General features: G+C 35.0%; 1 protein-coding gene across 1 annotated transcript in view; it reads left to right on the forward strand.

The window, feature by feature from the left end:
- The window catches only part of LOC107549682 (solute carrier family 35 member F1-like), a 74,112-nt gene extending 60,002 nt beyond the window's left edge, over positions 1-14,110 (forward strand). Inside the window, exons 3-7 of the mRNA XM_016230856.1 lie at positions 831-958; positions 8,636-8,795; positions 9,678-9,834; positions 12,189-12,341; positions 14,008-14,110. Of these exons, the coding sequence (XP_016086342.1) occupies positions 831-958; positions 8,636-8,795; positions 9,678-9,834; positions 12,189-12,341; positions 14,008-14,110 (701 nt within the window). The remainder of the gene's footprint in view (positions 1-830; positions 959-8,635; positions 8,796-9,677; positions 9,835-12,188; positions 12,342-14,007) is intronic.
- The last annotated feature ends 6,858 nt before the right edge of the window (positions 14,111-20,968 follow it).

Consider the following 20,968-nt stretch of genomic DNA (forward strand, 5'->3'; position numbering starts at 1 on the left):
GCCATCTTTTACAAAATATGGATTGTGGAAAGTGTTTTAAGTTGTACTCCGACATCAGAAGCCTCTTATGCTCTCCAAGGCTGCAATTATTTGATTAAAAATACAGTAAAAATACTAATATTGTAAAAATGTTTTACAATTTAAAATAACCATTTTCTATTTTAAAATATTTTAAATGCTCATTTATTCCTGGGATGCAAAGCTGAATTTTCAGCATCATTACTCCAGTCTTCAGTGTCACGTGATCCTTTGGAAATCATTCTAATTTGCTGCTCGTGAAACATATCTTATTGTTGAAAACAGTTGTGCTGCTTAATATTTTTGTGCAAAGTATGATACATTTGTTTCAGGATTCTTTAATGAATAAGTTCAAAAGAGTATTATGTCATTTAAAAATATTTAAATGTTCTAAAGCTCTTTAATGTCACTTTTGATTAATTGAATGTATCCTTGCTGAATAATAGAATTTCTTACCAAAAACGGTAGTGTATATACAAATGATTTATTTATTTTGGAATAATTTTTGATTTATTATATGGTACCATCTGCTGTAATGTAATCTAACCCTAAAATCTGAGGTCAAGGATTTAAATGACCAGCAAAAGAAGGTTGATCCAGGATTATGTTCTGCTCATTTAAACTGCATTACACAACTTGGATGATTTTAATAGCTGGCTTCAACCTGCTTGACTTCAAAGCACTTCAACCGATTAATCGTTTTCCCAACCAGTTTGTACATAAAAGTTTGTATTGATCGTGTACAATGGATTATACCACAGGAGACTGTCTTAATAAGTGAATTCACCATGTACCTTCATGTTTTCCCACAGGAGAAGAGAATCTGCTGGCCATACTGAAAAGAAGATGGTGGAAGTACATGATTCTGGGATTGATTGATATAGAGGCCAATTACCTGGTCATCAAAGCCTACCAGTACACCACACTGACCAGCGTTCAGGTATATTACTATGTTTACGAGTCTGTGTTTGTGCCTTGTGAAGGAAAGAAAAGACAGATTATGAAACAGCCAGTGTTCTAAGAAGCAAAAACGCAGAGGCTTTTATTGGGTCTGTCCGACTGGCAGTTAAATCTTGCCTTTTTGCGTCACATTGCGCTTGTCATTTAATCTTCATTACAGCGCTGTTAGTGCTGAAAGAGCCTTATTCACGTCACTGCTAATGGTGTTTGATTAGTGGCCAGAGGAGGTCTCAATGATTATTAGAGATTCCAGCAGAGAAAAGGATCGTTTTTTTTCATCACCGATGGTCATTACGAGCGCCCTTGTTTATGCAAAGATTGTCATCAACTATTTGTTAGCGAACGTGCTGGCATCCAGTCATATATTAGCCTAGCCTACCCTACCATTAGTCATTAAAAGGGACATTCAGACAGGCTTTTATCAGATCTGCAGGCGTAACTGAGAGAATCAGCTCTGATCAATAAGGATTTTATAATGTGCACAAAAGAGTAAACATCTTAAAACAAGAGTGTGTGGTGTTGTTATTGATTGTTTTGGTGATAAAATCCCATAGCATTATGACAGGTGAATACAGATGCTTCCCCAAAAAACACTCAAACAAACACCACAAAGGCATCATGCCCGCTCAGATTTTTGTGGGTATTGATTGCAACTTGTAAAAAAGTACAACCCCCAATTTGCAGTATCTTTGATAATTAATTTTCGTGATGATTGCTTGTAAAAAGAAGTTTGACTTAAAGGGATAGTTCATCCAAAAATGAAAATTCTGTCATTAATTACTCACCCTCATGCATGTCATTCCAAATCCATAAGACCTTCGTTCATCTTCGGAACAAAATGTAAGATATTTTTTGATGAAATCCGAGAGCTTTCTGACCCTCCGACAGCAAGGTAACTACCACGTTCAAGGCCCAGAAAGGTACCATGAACATCTACAAAATGGTCCATGTTACTTCAGTGGTTCAACCGTAATTTTATGAAGCTATAATAATACTTTTTGTGCACAAAAAAACTAAAATAACAATTTTATTCAACAATTCTTTTCCCCCGAGTTACCATCTACCGCCATTATCAAGAGTAACACAACGCATGTGCGTGCTTTCTCTGCTCATAAACAAGGCGCAGCACAAAAAAAAATCATTATTTTTGAATTTTTTGCGCACCAAAAGTATTCTCGTAGCTTTGTAAAATTACAGTTGAACCACTGATGTTACATGGACCATTTTAACAATGATCTTAATACGTTTCTGTGCCTTGACTGTGGTAGTAACCTTGCTTTCTATGGAGGGTCAGGGAGCTCTGAGTTCCAAAGATGAATGAAGATCTTACAGGGATGGAACGACATGAGGGTGAGTAATTATTGACAGAATGTTCATTTTTGGGTGAACTATCCCTTTAAATGCTGTCAGAAATCCCATTTACATGGCTAAATTTGGTCAGTCCAATTGAATTGAGCCTTCCACAAATCATTTGCTTTAAATTTGAAATGTTATTATCATCTGTGTCACTCTATTAAATCAAACATTTGACATTTCTGCAAAATGATATTATATTGCTTCTTTCATGTTTCACAACACTTGTGAAATGTCCAGTGAGTGGCACTAAAAGTGCATTCAGTTTTCTTTGTATGGCAATGTTTTATTATGCTGGTTGTTGTACATATCACAGCATTTTGGAAATGAATTGTCCAAAGTGGTGCTAAAAGATTAATGCTCTATTGTGTTTAAAAATAACATATCTCCTACATTAAACCTTACCATAGTGTTAACAGAAGCAAACATGACATTTTAGATTGTTTCTAAAAGTCTTTGAGGTCATTTACATGACTCTGAGTGCTCTGTATCGCAAGTGCAATATGTACCAGGTGAGCTATAGAGCAAATTTACTACATCAGAAAAGCTATACATAGGAAGCTGGTTATGTAATGCAAACTTCAAAATGTATTAGTTTACAAATTATGCACTATGATAAAACAGTTTTGCGGTCATAACATAGTATTTAGCAAGAAACTGCAAAAAAAGTATTTTTTTAGTCTAAATTCTGCTATAAAGTTGTTGTTGGTATTTTACTGCCAGCAGTGTTCATTTCAGCTAGAACAACAGTAATAACATATATGTATTGGTACGTATTTCAAAATGTAGGTAAAGGTACCTTTTTTTTCAATAAGCCTATGATGCTTTTTGCACATGATATTTCCAGTCTTATTCATAACCCACCCACAATCCAGTTTAATCAGGTTCAAGTTTCAGTCAAGTAATTTGCATACTTGTTTACATATTTTTGTGGGAATTTACACATATTTGCAAACAAAAAGCAGTCAGTGCATGTAAATAAAATGGGGGTTATTATCATATATTTATGTGTCCTTCTATAATATTCTGTATACAGGCAAATTCACTAAACGATTGCTAAGCTTTTTCATGTGGTATTCCAGTGCACAAACGTGCATCTTATTCACAAACCACACTCAATCAAGTTTAAGCAGACACAAGAATTGCAATGAACTTTTTTTTCTTTAGTGAATTGGGGGAAAACAAAAGCAGACAATGCATGCAAATAAACAGTGTAATCATTGTGAATTTCAAATATGATTTCCTTTTTGGAACAGAATTATTATGGAAATACGTATCAAAGCTGCTCTTATCTATACATTGAAACTGCATGATCACTGGCTGTCAAGTTAAGTTGCAGCTTAGCTTAGTTTATTAAACACAATAATACTGTATATAAGCTCAGAATTTGAATCTTATCCACTTGCAGGCAACATTACTAATATATCAACATGTCTTACACATATATATTGGACTACCATGTTGGTTGGGTCATGTTTTGTCTTGCCTAGGGCATCCAGTGAGCCAGAACTGCCTCAAAATAATAGGTGCATGACGTCCCTGCACACATGCACTGATTTGTTTTAAGAGTTTTATTTTTTGAGCGCACCCACTGCGACCAATCAGCAGGTACCGCCAGTTCAGCACTTCTCTGGTGCCTGTGCAGCCCGACCTGTGTGTGTTATCTGTCTCTGTGTTTTCTACCCAGCACAAAAGAGAATTAGATTCTGACTGTCATAGAGTTCATACTGCTCAGAGCCACTGGAGACTGCAGCGTCTCTGATCAGACAGTGGAACCAGACTCTCCTGCAGGTCAATCAAACACAGAAACCCTGAAGCACGCCACCGGAGTTCCGAATTATTTCTACTGCATTGGTGTGCAACCAACTTTAATATAAATACTATAGATGAGCGACACTTTGTTTTAGAATGTCAGGTGGTGTTAGATGAGAAAGCTATTGAAGCTTGTTTCTGCCATGGAATGAAATAAATAAAAAAGGTAATTGCTTTTTATCTCATAATTCTGACTTTTTTCCTAACTATTCTGAGTTTATATCTCACAATTCTGCCTTTTTTGTCGCAATGAACAACTGGCAATTCTGATAACTTTTCTAAGAATTTTGAGTTTACGTCTTGCAATTCAGTTTTTTTTTTGTTTCTGCCACAGGATAAAAAAAATAAAAAAGGTTATTGCGACTTTTTATCTAACAATTCTGACTTTTCCCCCTCTGAATTCTACATTTATAATATAAAGTTTATGTTTCTCACAATTCTGACTTTTTTCTCAGAATTTGCAAGATATAAACTCAGCATTGTGAGAAAAGCCTGAATTTTGAAATAAATTCACAATTGCCTTTATTATTATTATTATTATTATTTATTTATTTTTTCCATGGAGGAAGCAAGCTTCTATAGCACCAGTTGCACCGATGGTAGGAAAGTGTCTTAATACAGAATTTATACAGGTCAGGGAGTATGATTAAATGTTACTATTTATGATTATATTACTATTTTTTATTTTGTTGGTTAGAAGTAAACTATTCTTCTCCTGGGTTCAATGTTTTATTAAAATAAATCAAAATTGCAGCTGCATGTATAACATTGGATGAAAATGAGCAACATTTGTTTGGAACGGAGTGCCGTGTGCAGATGAGCAATAGATAAGTGAGGAACTCTGGCAAAACATTTAGATTTAGATTTAGACTCCAGCATCGATACTCATTATAACACACTCGAATGAACTGAAACCTCCTGCTTGAAAATGTTTCTGTGTTAGATGCATTTATTAATTGAACATACTCTTTTATCCAAAGCGATTTACCAGTGAGGAACTCTACAGCATTAGTTATTCATCACAAGGAGACAGGTAACATTAAGTGCTCAAAGTTGGCCAGAAAAAAAGAAGCTGTTTTTGAGATAACATTACAAAAAATTACCACAGTAGTCATAGTTGCCTCCAAAATACCATAGGCATTTGATTAAATATATTTATTTTATTCAACAGTTGCCGCTTATAAAAAAACCCCCAAAACAAACAAACAAAAAAAAAACAATATAGACACGGTATGTACTTGCTATTTCAAAAGTGTTACTATTTCAGTCATGTTGGCCTTCTGAGAAGTTATTATGATACGGTTTTATAAATCAATTGTTAAAGAAGATAATATGGAGCAAGTTATATTAACAGTTACTTTGTCTGCTTTTGCTCCGTCAACGGCAGTGTTGTTTCGTTACTGAATGATTCTGTGTTTGAATGAATGATTCACTTTCAGTTCCTTTGTGAATCAGCGTTCAATTTGATGAACGATTCAGTGATTCACTCGTTAGGTCGCTTGTCACTCCGATCCATCAATCTACTGTACATTATCAAAAAAGAGAAATAATTGTTTAAATAATCATTAAATATGATTCGAAATGTTTCTTACAGTACTTAGATCCCACATAAATGAATCATAAAGTACAGTATTAACATAACTGTAGTTATTATGGTTTTGTAGTTATTATAAACATTTTCAGTATGTAAGAGTAATAGGATATCAGTAAATTGTAGACTAAAAGTATGTTAAATTACAGTAGGAATCAAATGAAGTCACAAACAGAAACATGGTAAAAAAAAAAACCTGATAAACAAGCCAGAGGCTTTAACAGAACTAGTGCATTTTCAGCTCTAAATGAGCAGGCATTTGATTAAATATATTTATTTTATTCAACAGTTGCCGCTTATAAAAAAAAACCCAAAACAAACAAAAAAAAAAAAACAATATAGACACGGTATGTACTTGCTATTTCAAAAGTGTTACTATTTCAGTCATGTTGGCCTTCTGAGAAGTTATTATGATACGGTTTTATAAATCAATTGTTAAAGAAGATAATATGGAGCAAGTTATATTAACAGTTACTTTGCCTGCTTTTGCTCCGTCAACGGCAGTGTTGTTTCGTTACTGAATGATTCTGTGTTTGAATGAATGATTCACTTTCAGTTCCTTTGTGAATCAGCGTTCAATTTGATGAACGATTCAGTGATTCACTCGTTAGGTCGCTTGTCACTCCGATCCATCAATCTACTGTACATTATCAAAAAAGAGAAATAATTGTTTAAATAATCATTAAATATGATTCGAAATGTTTCTTACAGTACTTAGATCCCACATAAATGAATCATAAAGTGCAGTATTAACATAACTGTAGTTATTATGGTTTTGTAGTTATTATAAACATTTTCAGTATGTAAGAGTAATAGGATATCAGTAAATTGTAGACTAAAAGTATGTTAAATTACAGTAGGAATCAAATGAAGTCACAAACAGAAACATGGTAAAAAAAAAAAACCTGATAAACAAGCCAGAGGCTTTAACAGAACTAGTGCATTTTCAGCTCTAAATGAGCAGGAAACATTCTCACGTTTCTAGTCTAACATGATAGCTTGTTTGCTGAGGTTAGTCGGGTTGCTGCTCATCCCACACTGGAGCGCATGTTTTGCTCTTCACTGTGGAAGAGATGCTTCCTACCTCCCAAACTTTTGCGTGCTGTTTCCCCTGTGGTTCACAACAAGTGTATTTTAACATTTTTATATAGACAGTAATGCGGTTACGCAATGGCTCATCAATATTAATAGGCAGTCATGCCAAACCATGCGATGGAGCCGCTCCTTAAAACATTTAATAATCATTAAATATGATTCGAAATGTTTCTTACAGTACTTAGATCCCACATAAATGAATCATAAAGTACAGTATTAACATAACTGTAGTTATTATGGTTTTGTAGTTATTATAAACATTTTCAGTATGTAAGAGTAATAGGATATCAGTAAATTGTAGACTAAAAGTATGTTAAATTACAGTAGGAATCAAATGAAGTCACAAACAGAAACATGGTAAAAAAAAAAACCTGATAAACAAGCCAGAGGCTTTAACAGAACTAGTGCATTTTCAGCTCTAAATGAGCAGGAAACATTCTCACGTTTCTAGTCTAACATGATAGCTTGTTTGCTGAGGTTAGTCGGGTTGCTGCTCATCCCACACTGGAGCGCATGTTTTGCTCTTCACTGTGGAAGAGATGCTTCCTACCTCCCAAACTTTTGCGTGCTGTTTCCCCTGTGGTTCACAACAAGTGTATTTTAACATTTTTATATAGACAGTAATGCGGTTACGCAATGGCTCATCAATATTAATAGGCAGTCATGCCAAACCATGCGATGGAGCCGCTCCTTAAAACATTTGCCCATTAAAGGTAGATGATTACTTGTTATAGATGTTAATGGTGTTGGCTGAGGTCCAGAATGCAAATGTCTTGACTAATTCTGCTTATATATTCTCCTCTTTCTCTCCGTTTATCTTTTTTCGTTTTATCAGCTGAGACAAAAATTGTGGAGTTTTAACAAATGTCTCTGATTTTGGTGCATGAATGGAGGCGCAGTATAAATTTTATGACCTCGTTTTATCTCTTGTGTGTCCTTCAGTCATTGAGGCCTTATGAAAAATGTATTTTCTCTAAACTTTTCAATACCTCACTAGAGGAATATGAACAGGTTAGAGCTGAAAATTGGACTCTGAAAATGGGATCAGTTAACTCAAATAAGTCCAGTGAGCACTGCAACATCACAGCAGAGAGCTATTTAAATGAGCTCAGAGATTCCACACTTCCGTCCAAGGAGGTCTGTATAATCTAGTGAAGGTTATCAACCAGCACTGAAAAATAATAATACATTTAATAAAGGGTTCCGTTTAAGTTCTTGAGTTGAATTGAATTTCCATATTTCGTATGAAGTATTCCGTATGAACATCCATCTATCTATCTATCTATCTATCTATCTATCTATCTATCTATCTATCTATCTATCTATCTGTCTATCTGTCTATCTCCTATCTATCCATCCATTGTTCTGTCGTTCTATCTATCTATCTATCTATCAGTCAACTATCTATCGTTCTATCATTCTATCTATCAATCAACTATCGTACTGTTTATCTGTTGTCCTATCTTCTATAATTGAGTTTGAATTTAAAAATGCTTTTTGTATGAATATGGGATATGTCAAAACATGTTTTGGATTTTTATTGAATACAGTTTTTCAATGTATTCCACAGCTGCTGGACTGCTTCGAGTCAACTATCTATCTATCGTTCTATCTATCTATCGTTCTATCGTTCTATCTATCTATCGTTCTATCATTCTATCTATCAATCAACTATCGTACTGTTTATCTGTCGTCCTATCTTCTATAATTGAGTTTGAATTTAAAAATGCTTTTTGTATGAATATGGGATATGTCAAAACATGTTTTGGATTTTTATTGAATACAGTTTTTCAATGTATTCCACAGCTGCTGGACTGCTTCGTGATCCCTGTGGTGTTGCTGCTGTCGTGGTTCTTCCTGTTAGTCAGGTATAAAGTGCTGCACTTTGTGGGTGTGGGCGTGTGTCTCCTGGGCATGGGCTGCATGGTGGGCGCCGACGTCCTGGTGGGCCGACAGCAAGGCCTCGGTAAGTCCACGTCCCTTCACAATGCTACGGTACACCCTGAATATTAACCCACACAATAACCCTCTCTCGTTTCCCCTGGGTGGTGTTTTGTTTCACATGCAGCCACATTCCAGACATTACATCAGTGTAAAGCATTGCCCAATCCTCCCGAGAATCCTGCATCATGCAGACTGATTCCGTTTCAGAGTCCTTTATTAAATATGAATGGACAGTGGGGGCTTGTCCTTACAATTTCACACACAGCTTTCCCCACGGGGCAGTCTAATGAAAATCACACTAATTTGCAGCAATTCTGCTGTTGTTTGAGTTGTCTCTGAATAGTTTACCTACCGCTGAGTGAATGTTACATTTCCATTTATGCATTTAGCAGATGCTTTTATCCAGAGTGACTTGCAGTGCATTCAAGTATACATTTTATTAGTATGTGTGTTGTGTTTCCTGAGAATTGAGATTTCTTACATATGTATTGCTTTCATTTTAAACTACAGAAACTAAAAGAAAAACAAAAATAGTTTTTGAGTTCAGTTATGTTTTTAGTATATACAGTGGGTACGGAAAGTATTCAGACCCCCTTAAATTTTTCACTCTTTGTTATATTGCAGCCATTTGCTAAAATCATTTAAGTTAATTTTTTTTCCTCATTAATGTACACACAGCACCCCATATTGACAGAAAAACACAGAATTGTTGACATTTATGCAGATTTATTAAAAAAGAAAAACTGAAATAACACATGGTCCTAAGTATTCAGACCCTTTGCTCAGTATTTAGTAGAAACACCCTTTTGATCTAATACAGCCATGAGTCTTATTGGGAAAGATGCAACAAGTTTTTCACACCTGGTGTATGACCTAATATAACGCTAATGTCTGATCTATACAGGGGACCATAAGCTCTTAGGGGATTTATTGGTACTTGCGGGGGCGACGCTCTACGGCATCTCCAACGTTTGTGAGGAGTTCATCGTAAAAAACCTGAGCCGGGTCGAATTCCTGGGAATGATGGGTCTCTTTGGCTCCTTCTTCAGTGGTATCCAACTGTGAGTCTCTTACTATGAACTTTTAAAGGGGTCATGAACTGCCTTTTTTATTAAGTACTGTTCTCTGAGGTCCACTTATAATGTTATCAAGATTATTATTTTTTTTATTTTGTAGCTACTATATCAGATCCGACAGTAATGTCGCAATACACAAGTGTGAGTAACTGTTTATATCACATGGTCACTATTGCTTTGTCTGTTATTACAGATCGTTTGATATGTACTGGATATATATGCGTTTTTAACCTAAATCACAGCAGCGTCCATCATGTAGCCAATCATACCAGTGTCGTTTACTTCCATGTCTACAATCCGGCTATTCAAACAGAGCGTTCTGATGAGGGGGTCAAAACAGGACAGAAAATAGCCTATTACTTCTAAATTATGTTGTTTTTTGAAGTGAACAAAGGACCAAGTTCTTACTGACGCGGTCTGGAATTTGATTAAAAATAAAATTCATCCACTCTTTCCTAATGTTGGCATCAGAAGGAAGTTCAATGCAAAGACTGTTTTGCCACAGCTTGGCACTGCACAGTGTCTTGTTGTCTTCGGAGCCATATTTATCATTTAGTTACTGTGTAGACCTGCGTTTGTCTCTCTCGTTATTTACACTAAATGCATGAATCGGTGGCGGGGCTAAACAGCGAGGCTAAATGAACAATTACACTTAAATTGAAATTGCTCTATAAAATGACATTGCCCCTTAAGAATAAATGGCTACTTTTGAATGACTGTCAATTAGGGATGCACAATACTGTTCAAAATGTTTTTTTTTTTTTACTTTTAATCATCAAGGATGCATTAAATTGAATAAAAGTGACAGTAAAGACATTTAGAAGAGTTCTATTTCAAATAAATGTCATTCTTTTGAACATCTTTTTAGCTTTGCCATCACAGAAATAAATTACATTTTAAAATATATCAGAATATAAAAGATATTTTAAATTGTAATAATGCTTTTGCTGTATTTTCTCAAATAAATGCAGCCTTGGTGAGCATAAGAGACTCAAAAACTTAAAAAAATCTTACTGACTTCAAACATTTGAATAGTATTGTACATTGGTCCCATATAGTTTTTAATTTAATGTTATCAGTTAATACTGGATATATACTGTATACCAGCTAGTACTGGATATTTAATTGTTCTTGCTCATTTCTCCTATTTTTACATTTAAATGACAATTGCCGCCATCTAATGCTCGCTATAGTCTATCACCATTGAACTCTAAATAAAGACGCTTTTCTCCAAGTTTCTTCAGGATTCCCTGTCAACTGTTTAACCATGATTATTTAATGCTCTAACAGCAGATCACCTTCACATGGTTTTCATAGAAACGTAATGATTTTTCTAGTCGGATTGTGACGCCATACACCTGCCGTCACCCTCAGATCCTCCTCACAGTTTGACGTTTACACAGCCTGCATGTTTAATTATAATTTCCACCAGAGCCGTTTGGATCTCCGGCACCACACATCCCAGCTACTTCCAAGCGTGAGCCAGCTGGAAGGTTCTTGTCTCCTGTCATTTTTATCCATCTGCAAACGAGGCCCAGCAAACATTCAGCAGCTGCAGCTGGAGTCGCATTCTCATCTAACACCTTTATTCCCCCGGTGCCGGAGCTTCAATGCGCTTTAACATCTATATTTGTGGCGTATTTACATAAACGCCAACGACACTGTTTATCCATGCCAGTTGGGTGTAATTATGCTGAAAGGCATTCATATCTGACAGCAGGCTAGAATTATGGATGACAGTCAAACCCTGCTTCCACTTAAAGTCTGACTGCTTCAGAAAGGGCTCTGGAGGAAGCAGCGTGACAACATCACTGGATCTAGAATATTCTCTCTCTTTCTCTCTGCCTGCATCAAATAGTTTCATCTGCAGGCTTCAGGGCTGCAGGAACGGTCTCCCGCTGATGCACCTCTAGATGCTGTCGGCCGATGAGACTTGTAACCTTGGCAACAGATCATCAGCACGGTCCTGTGATGGCTCTACAGAGGTGTCACACAGGGCCAGAGGATTGTTTCCTGCGTGGCTTTAATTGTGCGTGGGGGGGATGGGATGACCTGTCATTGTTAGTATGTCAGAAAAGCTCATACAGAACTGGCTGTGTGTCACGAGAATCCCTCGGACTGTTCAGGAGGGCTTCAGGGGAGATTGACCACTCTGCTCAGGCTGGCTGGATTTGTCACACTGCCCATTGTTGCCAAAATCGCCCACCTGTCAAAATGAAGCATGCTGTCGAGACTTCGGCGCTGTCGCTATTTATCTTTTATTGACGTTCTAGTTTTTCCCCAGCTGAGCTGAGCTCACCTGTGGCTAATGGGAGTTGCGCTGTGTTTCTGTTTTTCAGGGCTATTATGGAGCACAAGGAACTTCTGAAGGTGCAGTGGGACTGGCAGATCGGTAAGCTGGTGATTTTGAAGGTTTTCACACTTGGTCTCTTTTCACAATGCACCACTGACACTGAAAGCGGTTTTATTGCAAATAGTCCTATTCTTAGCAAGTATTTAGTCTATTTTCCAGATTAAAAAAAAAAAAGTAGTTTACTAAATTGAAGGTTTATTAAACCAGTAAGATGTTTTTAGAGAATGCATGTTAAACATGAACAATTGTTGTCGTATTGCTTTGGTAGATACTTTTTCACTTATTTTAAATAAAAAGTTAAAAACAAATGTAGAATCTGCCAGTGCAAGAAGACAAAATACATGTATATTCACAATAAAATCTACTAAATTAAGTCCAAGTAAATTTTAACCCAGTTAAATTGATCTCATTTCAAAGATTTATAAATTCACTACAATTCAAAAGTTTATTAAAAGCTATTAGTATTTTATGCTCACCAATGAGGCATTTATTTGATCAAAAATACAGTAAAAACTGAAAAAATGATTACAATTTAAAATAACAGATTTTTGTACTGGTCAGAAGGCATCTATAATTGTGTCGATTTATGACATTTTTTATCTAATTAATTGCATTACATTAAGAATCAACTGACAGCCATTATAAAAACACTCAAAATGCAGAATTTAAAGAAATTTTAAACCATCCAAATAATGCCTTTATTTTTTATCGCTTCTTTTCATAAGTATATTTCTTAGTCACTTTTCAAAAAAGTACTTCTATATGAGTTTTTAATTGACTTTTTTTATTTTTTTATTTATTTTACTGTTTTCCCAGTAAAAATATCTATACATTTTTGAAACCAGATTCATTTTCCAGAGAAGCAACACTGCAAAAAGCAAGACTTGTTTTTGTTGAGTGTATCATGAATATGTGTATTTAGTTTTATTGCACCAAATCAGCATATTAGATTGATTTCTGAAGGATAACGTGACACTGAAGACTGGAGTAATGATGCCTAAAATTCAGCTGTGCATCCCAGGAATAAATTACATTTTTAAATATATTCAAATAGAAAAAACGATATTTCCTCCCACCAGAAAAGTTTATGCCATTTAATCAAGTCATGTTTTTTTCTGACCATATTTCGAACAAGAATTCAATTTCCTTTGTCAACATGTAAGCATTTTCCATTTATCTTTGGAATGTTTTGTGACAGATATAACAAAATATGCATCATCAATAGCGGTTTGTTTCCTCAAATTAGGCTGGATAGTTTTCATTGCAAATATAAATCACAAAGTGCGTAAACCACACTCCAGACCCCCGCTTTCAAGGGACCTTGTGTGCAACCGAGTTCAGTAAACAGCTTTCATAGCACTGCACTCAAATATATACAGGTCTGGTGTTGAAACCTCCTTAGAAACAACATCAGACACCTGTGAACGGATGGGGCTGATAAAATATTGCTGTGCACGTGCTGCTGAGCTCAGGGAGAGATGCTGGAGTGGCAACATAACCAGACGATCTGACTTTCAATTTGACTTCCTCGCAGATGATAACAGGCATATTTACACTGTTGACAAAAGACAATTAACAAAATTAATTGCTTATGCAGTCTGTGACATCTCTACCCCATGTATGAATACACATGCCCACTCACATTCATTGAAAATGAGTGCACAAACACAAAAACACTTTTACTTATTAGAAATAATTACAAATATCATTCGGTTTGTAATCCCATTTAGATGAGACTTGGCAAAACTAGCATCCTCAAATGCAGTGTATTTTATGACCCTTGAAGTCACTTAAATTTAATCCAGATTGATGCTCCTGGTGCGGCTTGATGAAGTGTTGAGAGGTCGTGCCAAAGGCAGCATTTGGGTTGGATCCCAGGAGGATGCTGGCTTGTCACAGGGACATTAGCAAGTCTAGAGTCGCTTGAGGGGGCAACGTCGTTAACTGTCAGGGCTGTTGCAAGTAACGCACTTTATGCCAGAAGAAGGAACGTCTCCCGCCAAAACTGTGATGCCCTTGAAAAATAACAAGGGCATGTTGATTAAAATGCATTAGATATGTTGCCACTTTCTTTGAAAGACTATGAGAAAATTCATATTTATTTGTGTATCATTGCATTTATTATATTTTATACTAAATAGTGGCTTCAAATGCATTTGGGTGCTTAAAGGAATAGTTTGCCCAAAAAGGAAAATTGTCTTACCCTTAGGCTATCCAAGATGAGTTTGTTTCTTCATCAGAACAGATTTGAAAAATTTTTGCATTACACCACTTGCTCACCAATGGATCCTCTGTAGTGAATGGGTGCCGTCAGAATGAGTGTCCAAATAGCTGATAAAAACATCACAATAATCCACAAGTAATCCACATGACTTCAGTCCATCAGTTAAGATGCATGTTTGTAATAGACAAATCCATTATTAAGATGTTTTGTAATTTCAGTCATTGTTTCCAACTAAAATACCAGTCCTCTATCCATAATATTGCTTTATCCAGTGAAGAAGTTGTCTCGTCTGAATTAGGAGAGAAATGCGCACAGATCAAGCAATGTTTACAAGTCCAAAACAGTTCTAAACAAATATGTTGGTGGATTTGATGTGAGAGGACAGACAACAGGGGATGAACTTTTCACTGGAGGAAGTGTTACTATGAATTATGGACCATTATTATGGAACCAGAAGCCATGGTTTGAAGTAAAAAATGTCTTGATTATGAATTTATTATAAACATGCATTTTTTTGCTTTACAAGGCATTAACCGATGGACTGGAGTCATGTGGATTACTTGTGGATTATTGTGATGTTTTTATCAGCTGTTTAGACTCATTCTGACGGCACCCCATTCACTCACAGAGGATCCATTGGTGAGCAACTGATGTAATGATAAATTTCTCCAAATCTTTTTGGATGGCCTAAGGGTGAGTAAATCTTCAGCAAAATGTCATTTTTGGGTGAACTATTCTTTTAAAAATGTCTGAATGTCATTGCATTACAAAACAAATGTCAAACATGGCTTTTATTTGAAGGAAATTAAAGCGTTTTCAAGCATAACACTTAAAGTTTTTAAATACTGAAACGGAGGTGTCATATTTTGTTGAATCGTTTTTGAATCGTTTTTGTCAGATCCACACTGAAATTTTTCTAAAAATATTGCCATCACCTCCAATTAATTATAGAGGGGTTTTTTTAACGGGTTTATTTCAGGCTTTATAAGAGTCACATTAAATCCTCGCCTACAGATAGATCTGAACTTCCCCTGAATAGCAGGTGACAACTTATAATTCTCTGATGTGCTACATCGCCAAACAGTGTTAGCAAGGCATCTGAATAAGTTATGAAGCCTTCTGCTCAGCTCCGAAGCTTCATAGCCTGAGAACCAACTGCGTTTGAATGGCAGTGAGCACTGAAATATATAGTAGGATATAATCCTGACATTGATTTGTCCTTACTGGGTACAAGCTGATTATTTGTTTTTACCTCAAGGGTTTCAGACTTGATCCGGTATAGTTTTTCTTTGATTGCTGCACTGTCATTAACAAAAAGATTATTAAAATGTGCTGTGATACTGTGTTTAATGGTATCATAGTAATATCATGTTTTTATAGTTGTACAATTATATTCACCTTGAAGTACAATGTAAATGAATACCATGGTACCAATAATATAAAGGGGCTAACTAAATATACAATATACTTGTTTTGAACATTACAGTATTATTATTTGTAATTGGACAACTCATGATTTATTAGACTTTTTTTAGATCCTGAGTATTGGAGGTCTACTTTTTTCCCCTGTTTTCCCCTTATATTTCCCAAACCAAGATGGGAAAAATAAATAAATAAAACATAAAAAAAAATGGTGTACTTCACCTACAAAAGCAAAATTGGTGACTTGGTGGGATGCCAGACAGGAAGCAGATTTTGTTAGTATTGTCTGCTTTTTCATTTCAAAACAAATTATCATTATCTATCTCCATTTCTGCTGCTTCTCCATCTGCTGGAACAAAAGTTGTGTCCTTTACGAACGCATTTTGAAATGAATGGCCTGAGAAAACACAATTCCCCCCCTAACTGAAATTATGAAATTATAATATTGATAATATTTAAGTACAAAATTCGAATTTAGTTTTGTAGCCATTTTGACAGCCCTACTTTCTAACTCAAATATTTTCAAAAATTCTGAAAAAACATTGCAACAAATTGTATTGTTTTATTTGTTTCATATGTAGTCACTGAGATTTCATTTAATTTTATGCAATGCAATGCAATCCGCAAATGACTGACTGTCAAAAACTGAAAACTTTCAAATCATGTTTAATAAATATACTTTAAATCTAAGCCATGATTTCTGGCTTATAATCTGGTCTTCTTCTGATATTTTTGTTTTAGCTTGTACTGTAGAAGTTCTGAATGGCTGGTAACTTAAAAAGTTAGTTACCAAATTGGCTGTTGAAAATATTTTTCCCCCCTAACTGAAATTATGAAATTATAATATTGATAATATTTAAGTACAAAATTCGAATTTAGTTTTATAGCCATTTTGACAGCCCTACTTTCTAACTCAAATATTTTCAAAAATTATGAAAAAATGTTGCAACGAATTTTATTTGTTTCATGTGTAGTCACTGAGATTTCATTTCATTTTATGCTATGCAATGCAATCCGCAAATTACTGACTGTCAAAAACTGAAAACTTTCAAATCATGTTTAATAAATATACTTTAAATCTAAGCCATGATTTCTGGCTTATAATCTGGTCTTCTTCTGATATTTTTGTTTTAGCTTGTACTGTAGAAGTTCTGAATGGCTGGTAACTTAAAAAGTTAGTTACCAAATTGGCTGTTGAGTGAAAAAGTTCATTTCAAACCCTGTTCACAGCAGTGCTTATTTGCGAGTTTGCCGTTGGGTTCAATATAAGTTGTGCTTCCCCATGCTTCAATATGAACCGCTTTTAAAAGCTGCGTTGAATTGAAGCAGATCCACAATGCAATAATACAACGCCTTTAAAAGAATGAGCAAGGATTTTTCACTGAAATACTAAGACGATTTATCAGGGGTTTTCAGAGGCACTTTGGCTTCAGGGAAGGGTCCAGCCACAATGTGAGACTTCATCTCTAAACACCACCATTACAACTAAAGCCGTCGTTGAACAAAGCCATTAGTCATACTGTACAATGAGCATAGTGTTTTAAACTCCTTCTCCTCGTCTAGTACAGATTACACTGTCTGGAGGACAAAAAGGGATTCTGCTTCTTTTGAACTGATTATTATATGGAGTATCACAATGATTAGTTTTAATGGTTACGGTGCTATTAAAGTGAAGTATGGAAGTACGGAGGATGTTTTGCTGGTGAATAAAACTGTTTGACTTTTTTTTTTGTAAGGTGAATGTATTAGGACCATAGACTGTAAAAAAAGACCATGTTTTTGAGCTTCAGGATTCATGAAATACAATTAGAGTGATGGATATGAAACAAGCCTCCATCTCTGTCGCCAATGGCAGAAAGCTCCGGGTTACTGCATGTTCTCTCTGCTTGCTGGGAATAGTTAGAAGTGGCTCAACAAAATCAGATTGGGTCTGAGCGGAGAGGCGTTTTTTAGTGATAACATAAACTGTAATCACATCTAAAGCATCTCTTTTGGATGATCTCTTTTCGTTTTGGATGTCCTTGTGTGAAGAGGCTCAGCACAGCTGTCATCTGTCTCTTTCTGAAATGCAGAAATAATCATGGATTTCAGTTAATGTTTAATGGACATGTAGACATGCATTAATATAATATAATATAATATAATGTATATAAAATAATGTAGAAATATTAAGAAGATTGTAGAAACACAAGAAGTAAGAAGAGTGTAAGGTGTTGTTTTGCTAATTTCAACAGTTTATGTATACTATACAGGATAGTAAAATATTTATGAAATACATGATATTTTTGAAATATTATAATGAGTAAGAAGAGTGTAAGGTGTTGTTTTGCTCATTTCAGCAATTTATGTATACTATACAGGATAGTAAAATATTTATGAAATACATGATATTTTTGAAATATAAGTAAGAAGAGTGTAAGGTGTTGTTTTGCTAATTTCAGCAGTTTTTGTATTCTGTATATATATCTGTATATTGTATATATATTTCTATACAGGATAGGCAAGGCAAGTTTATTTATATAGCACTAAAACGGTTAAAACGATTATACATAAAATATAGTGCAATCTGTTTGGACATCGCACAGTGCTCATTCAATAATAGTAAAATATTAAATATATTTTACTGTAAAATATTTATGAAATACATGATATTTTTGTAATATAAGTAAGAAGAGTGTAAGGTGTTGTTTTGCTAATTTCAGCAGTTTTTGTATTCTGTATATATATCTGTATATTGTATATATATTTCTATACAGGATAGGCAAGGCAAGTTTATTCATATAGCACATTTCATACACAATGATAATTCAAAGTGCTTTACATAAAAGAAAAGAAAAAATAATCACAACAATAAAACAAGGAATTTAATTTAAAAACTTTGAAAATGATAAAAAAAATTGATTTAAGAGGTTTAAAATGAATTTAAAACGGTTAAGAATAGAAAACGATTATACATAAAATATAGTGCAGTCTGTTTGGACATCGCACAGTGCTCATTCAATAATAGTAAAATCTACATTATATTTTTGTAATATTATAATGAGTAAGAAGAGTATAAGGTGTTTTGCTAATTTCAGTATTTTACATATACTAGAAACAGGAAAATACAGTAATAATTTAATTTTTAAAATTAAGGTGACTATTTTTTTTCCTTTATGTCTCAATTGCTCTTAACCTTTATTTTAACTCTTATTTTCTTTTCTTGGTAACTAAGTACACAACCTTTAATTAAACTGTATTAGTAGAAAAAAAATTGTTATTAGAAAAAGACTGTTTATTGAAGTTAGTAGAAAACTTTTTTTTCCACTTCTAGTGTTTAAAATGTGCACACATGCGCTTTTTACCACAGCTATAAACATAGCTCAATCAGATTTGAGAGCCTTAACTATTTTGTAATTAGCCTTAAGCAGAGCTGTCAATCATTACATTTCTTTATCAAATTAATTAAATGATATGCTGATAAAATTTGCTATTAATCTTAAGCTTTATCAACATATGCTGGAAAAAGCCCCCATATTAAAGAGACATATTATGCCCCTTTTTACAATATGTAGTATTAGTCTCTGGTGTCCCCAGAATGTGTCTGTGAAGTTTCAGCTTAAAATACTCCACAGATCATTTATTATATCATTTTGAAAATACCTATTTTGAGTGGAAGCAGAAACACGCTGTTTTTCGGGCCTGTTTCTTTAAATGCAAATGAGCTGCTGCTCCCCGCCCCCTTTTCCAGAATAGAGCTGCGCCTTTACAGCACGGACCTGCTAAAAACATCTGTTTGGTTCTGATTATCATGTTTATCATGCTGAAATCATGCGTTTTAGACCTTACACAGTTTTCTGAGTGCACTCGTACAGAAAGCGGCTGTCACAGAATGAGAGTACTAAACTGAGTTCTCATTCACACACAAGTTTACGTTAAAAACACACACGAGTTACAAAAAACAGTGGGTTATGTCTGTGAAGGTAAACAGCTGGGAAATAAATCACATGTTTATTTTAGATCTGTGTGGCAGCAGCAATATACAGTAAATAAATCAATAAATCCACTGCTCTGTTGTCTCCTCTGAGGCTGGAACTCTAAATAGTGTTCTGTGCTCATCTGTACAGCCAAAGACAGAACAGTTAGCATGTTTTGCTCAAACTTTTGAACTGGTACACCGTTGTCGCTTGCGAAATCAAAATGACGGCGCCTTGGGTGGAAACTTACAGATTAAGAGGCGGTAATATTATAATGAGATCCTTTTGCCAAGTCACCAAGGGAGCGAAATCAGACACGCTCATTTTTTCAGAGGCTTGCAGAAAAAGGCTTACCAAAACAAAGTTACTGGGTTAATCTTTTTCACGTTTCCTTGGCTGGTAGATGCACCAGGGACCTGATTATTGCACTTAAAACCTGGAAAAGTCCGATTTTCATGATATGTCACCTTTAAGTAATTTTAAGGGTTTTAAAGTGTGGCAGATTAGTAAACCTATTATAGTTGTTTATATGTGCATTTCAATTGGCTGCTGTATTGTGTTTTTTTTGTATTGTTTTTTGTTCAGTGTTTTTAAAATGCTTTTCCAAGTTACAAATGGTAACTAAATGAATGCATTACATTGACAGCCATAGCCATTATAAGTAATACTGTTTTTAACTATGTGATGTTTATGTCTGGTATGATATAAAGAACATTTTCTGTGTTCAAATATTTCACACTGTTGTTCTCTCTGGCCATTGTGCTGTACACATAAAGGCTAGGGGTTATATCAGTGTAAAAGAAAGATGGCAGACATGAAGTGCCTCCAAATGAATCTCTCTCCAGCCCTGAACTGAATGCCAGAGCCATTTGTAATGTTGTCATATGTAGCCAGAGCTCTCTCAGATTCGGCACATTGTTGTTATTGCTGGTCGGCAGTCTTCACCTGCAGTCTCTTCTCCTTTATTTTTGTGTCTGGCCTTTTGTCTTCTGAAACCTGGTTTCTGCTCATGATGCAAACTCAAGGTCCTTGTGAGTGTATAGCGGAGCCTAATAGTCTGAGACTACAATGAAGATCTAATCTCATTAAATTAATAAGAAAGGACATAAAAGGTATGAGAAATATTTCAGATTCTAATAAGCAAATTTGTGACATTCATGAACA

The sequence above is a fragment of the Sinocyclocheilus grahami genome, unplaced genomic scaffold, assembly GCF_001515645.1.
Source record: "Sinocyclocheilus grahami isolate Dianchi unplaced genomic scaffold, SAMN03320097.WGS_v1.1 scaffold378.1, whole genome shotgun sequence".
Lineage (NCBI taxonomy): Eukaryota > Metazoa > Chordata > Actinopteri > Cypriniformes > Cyprinidae > Sinocyclocheilus > Sinocyclocheilus grahami.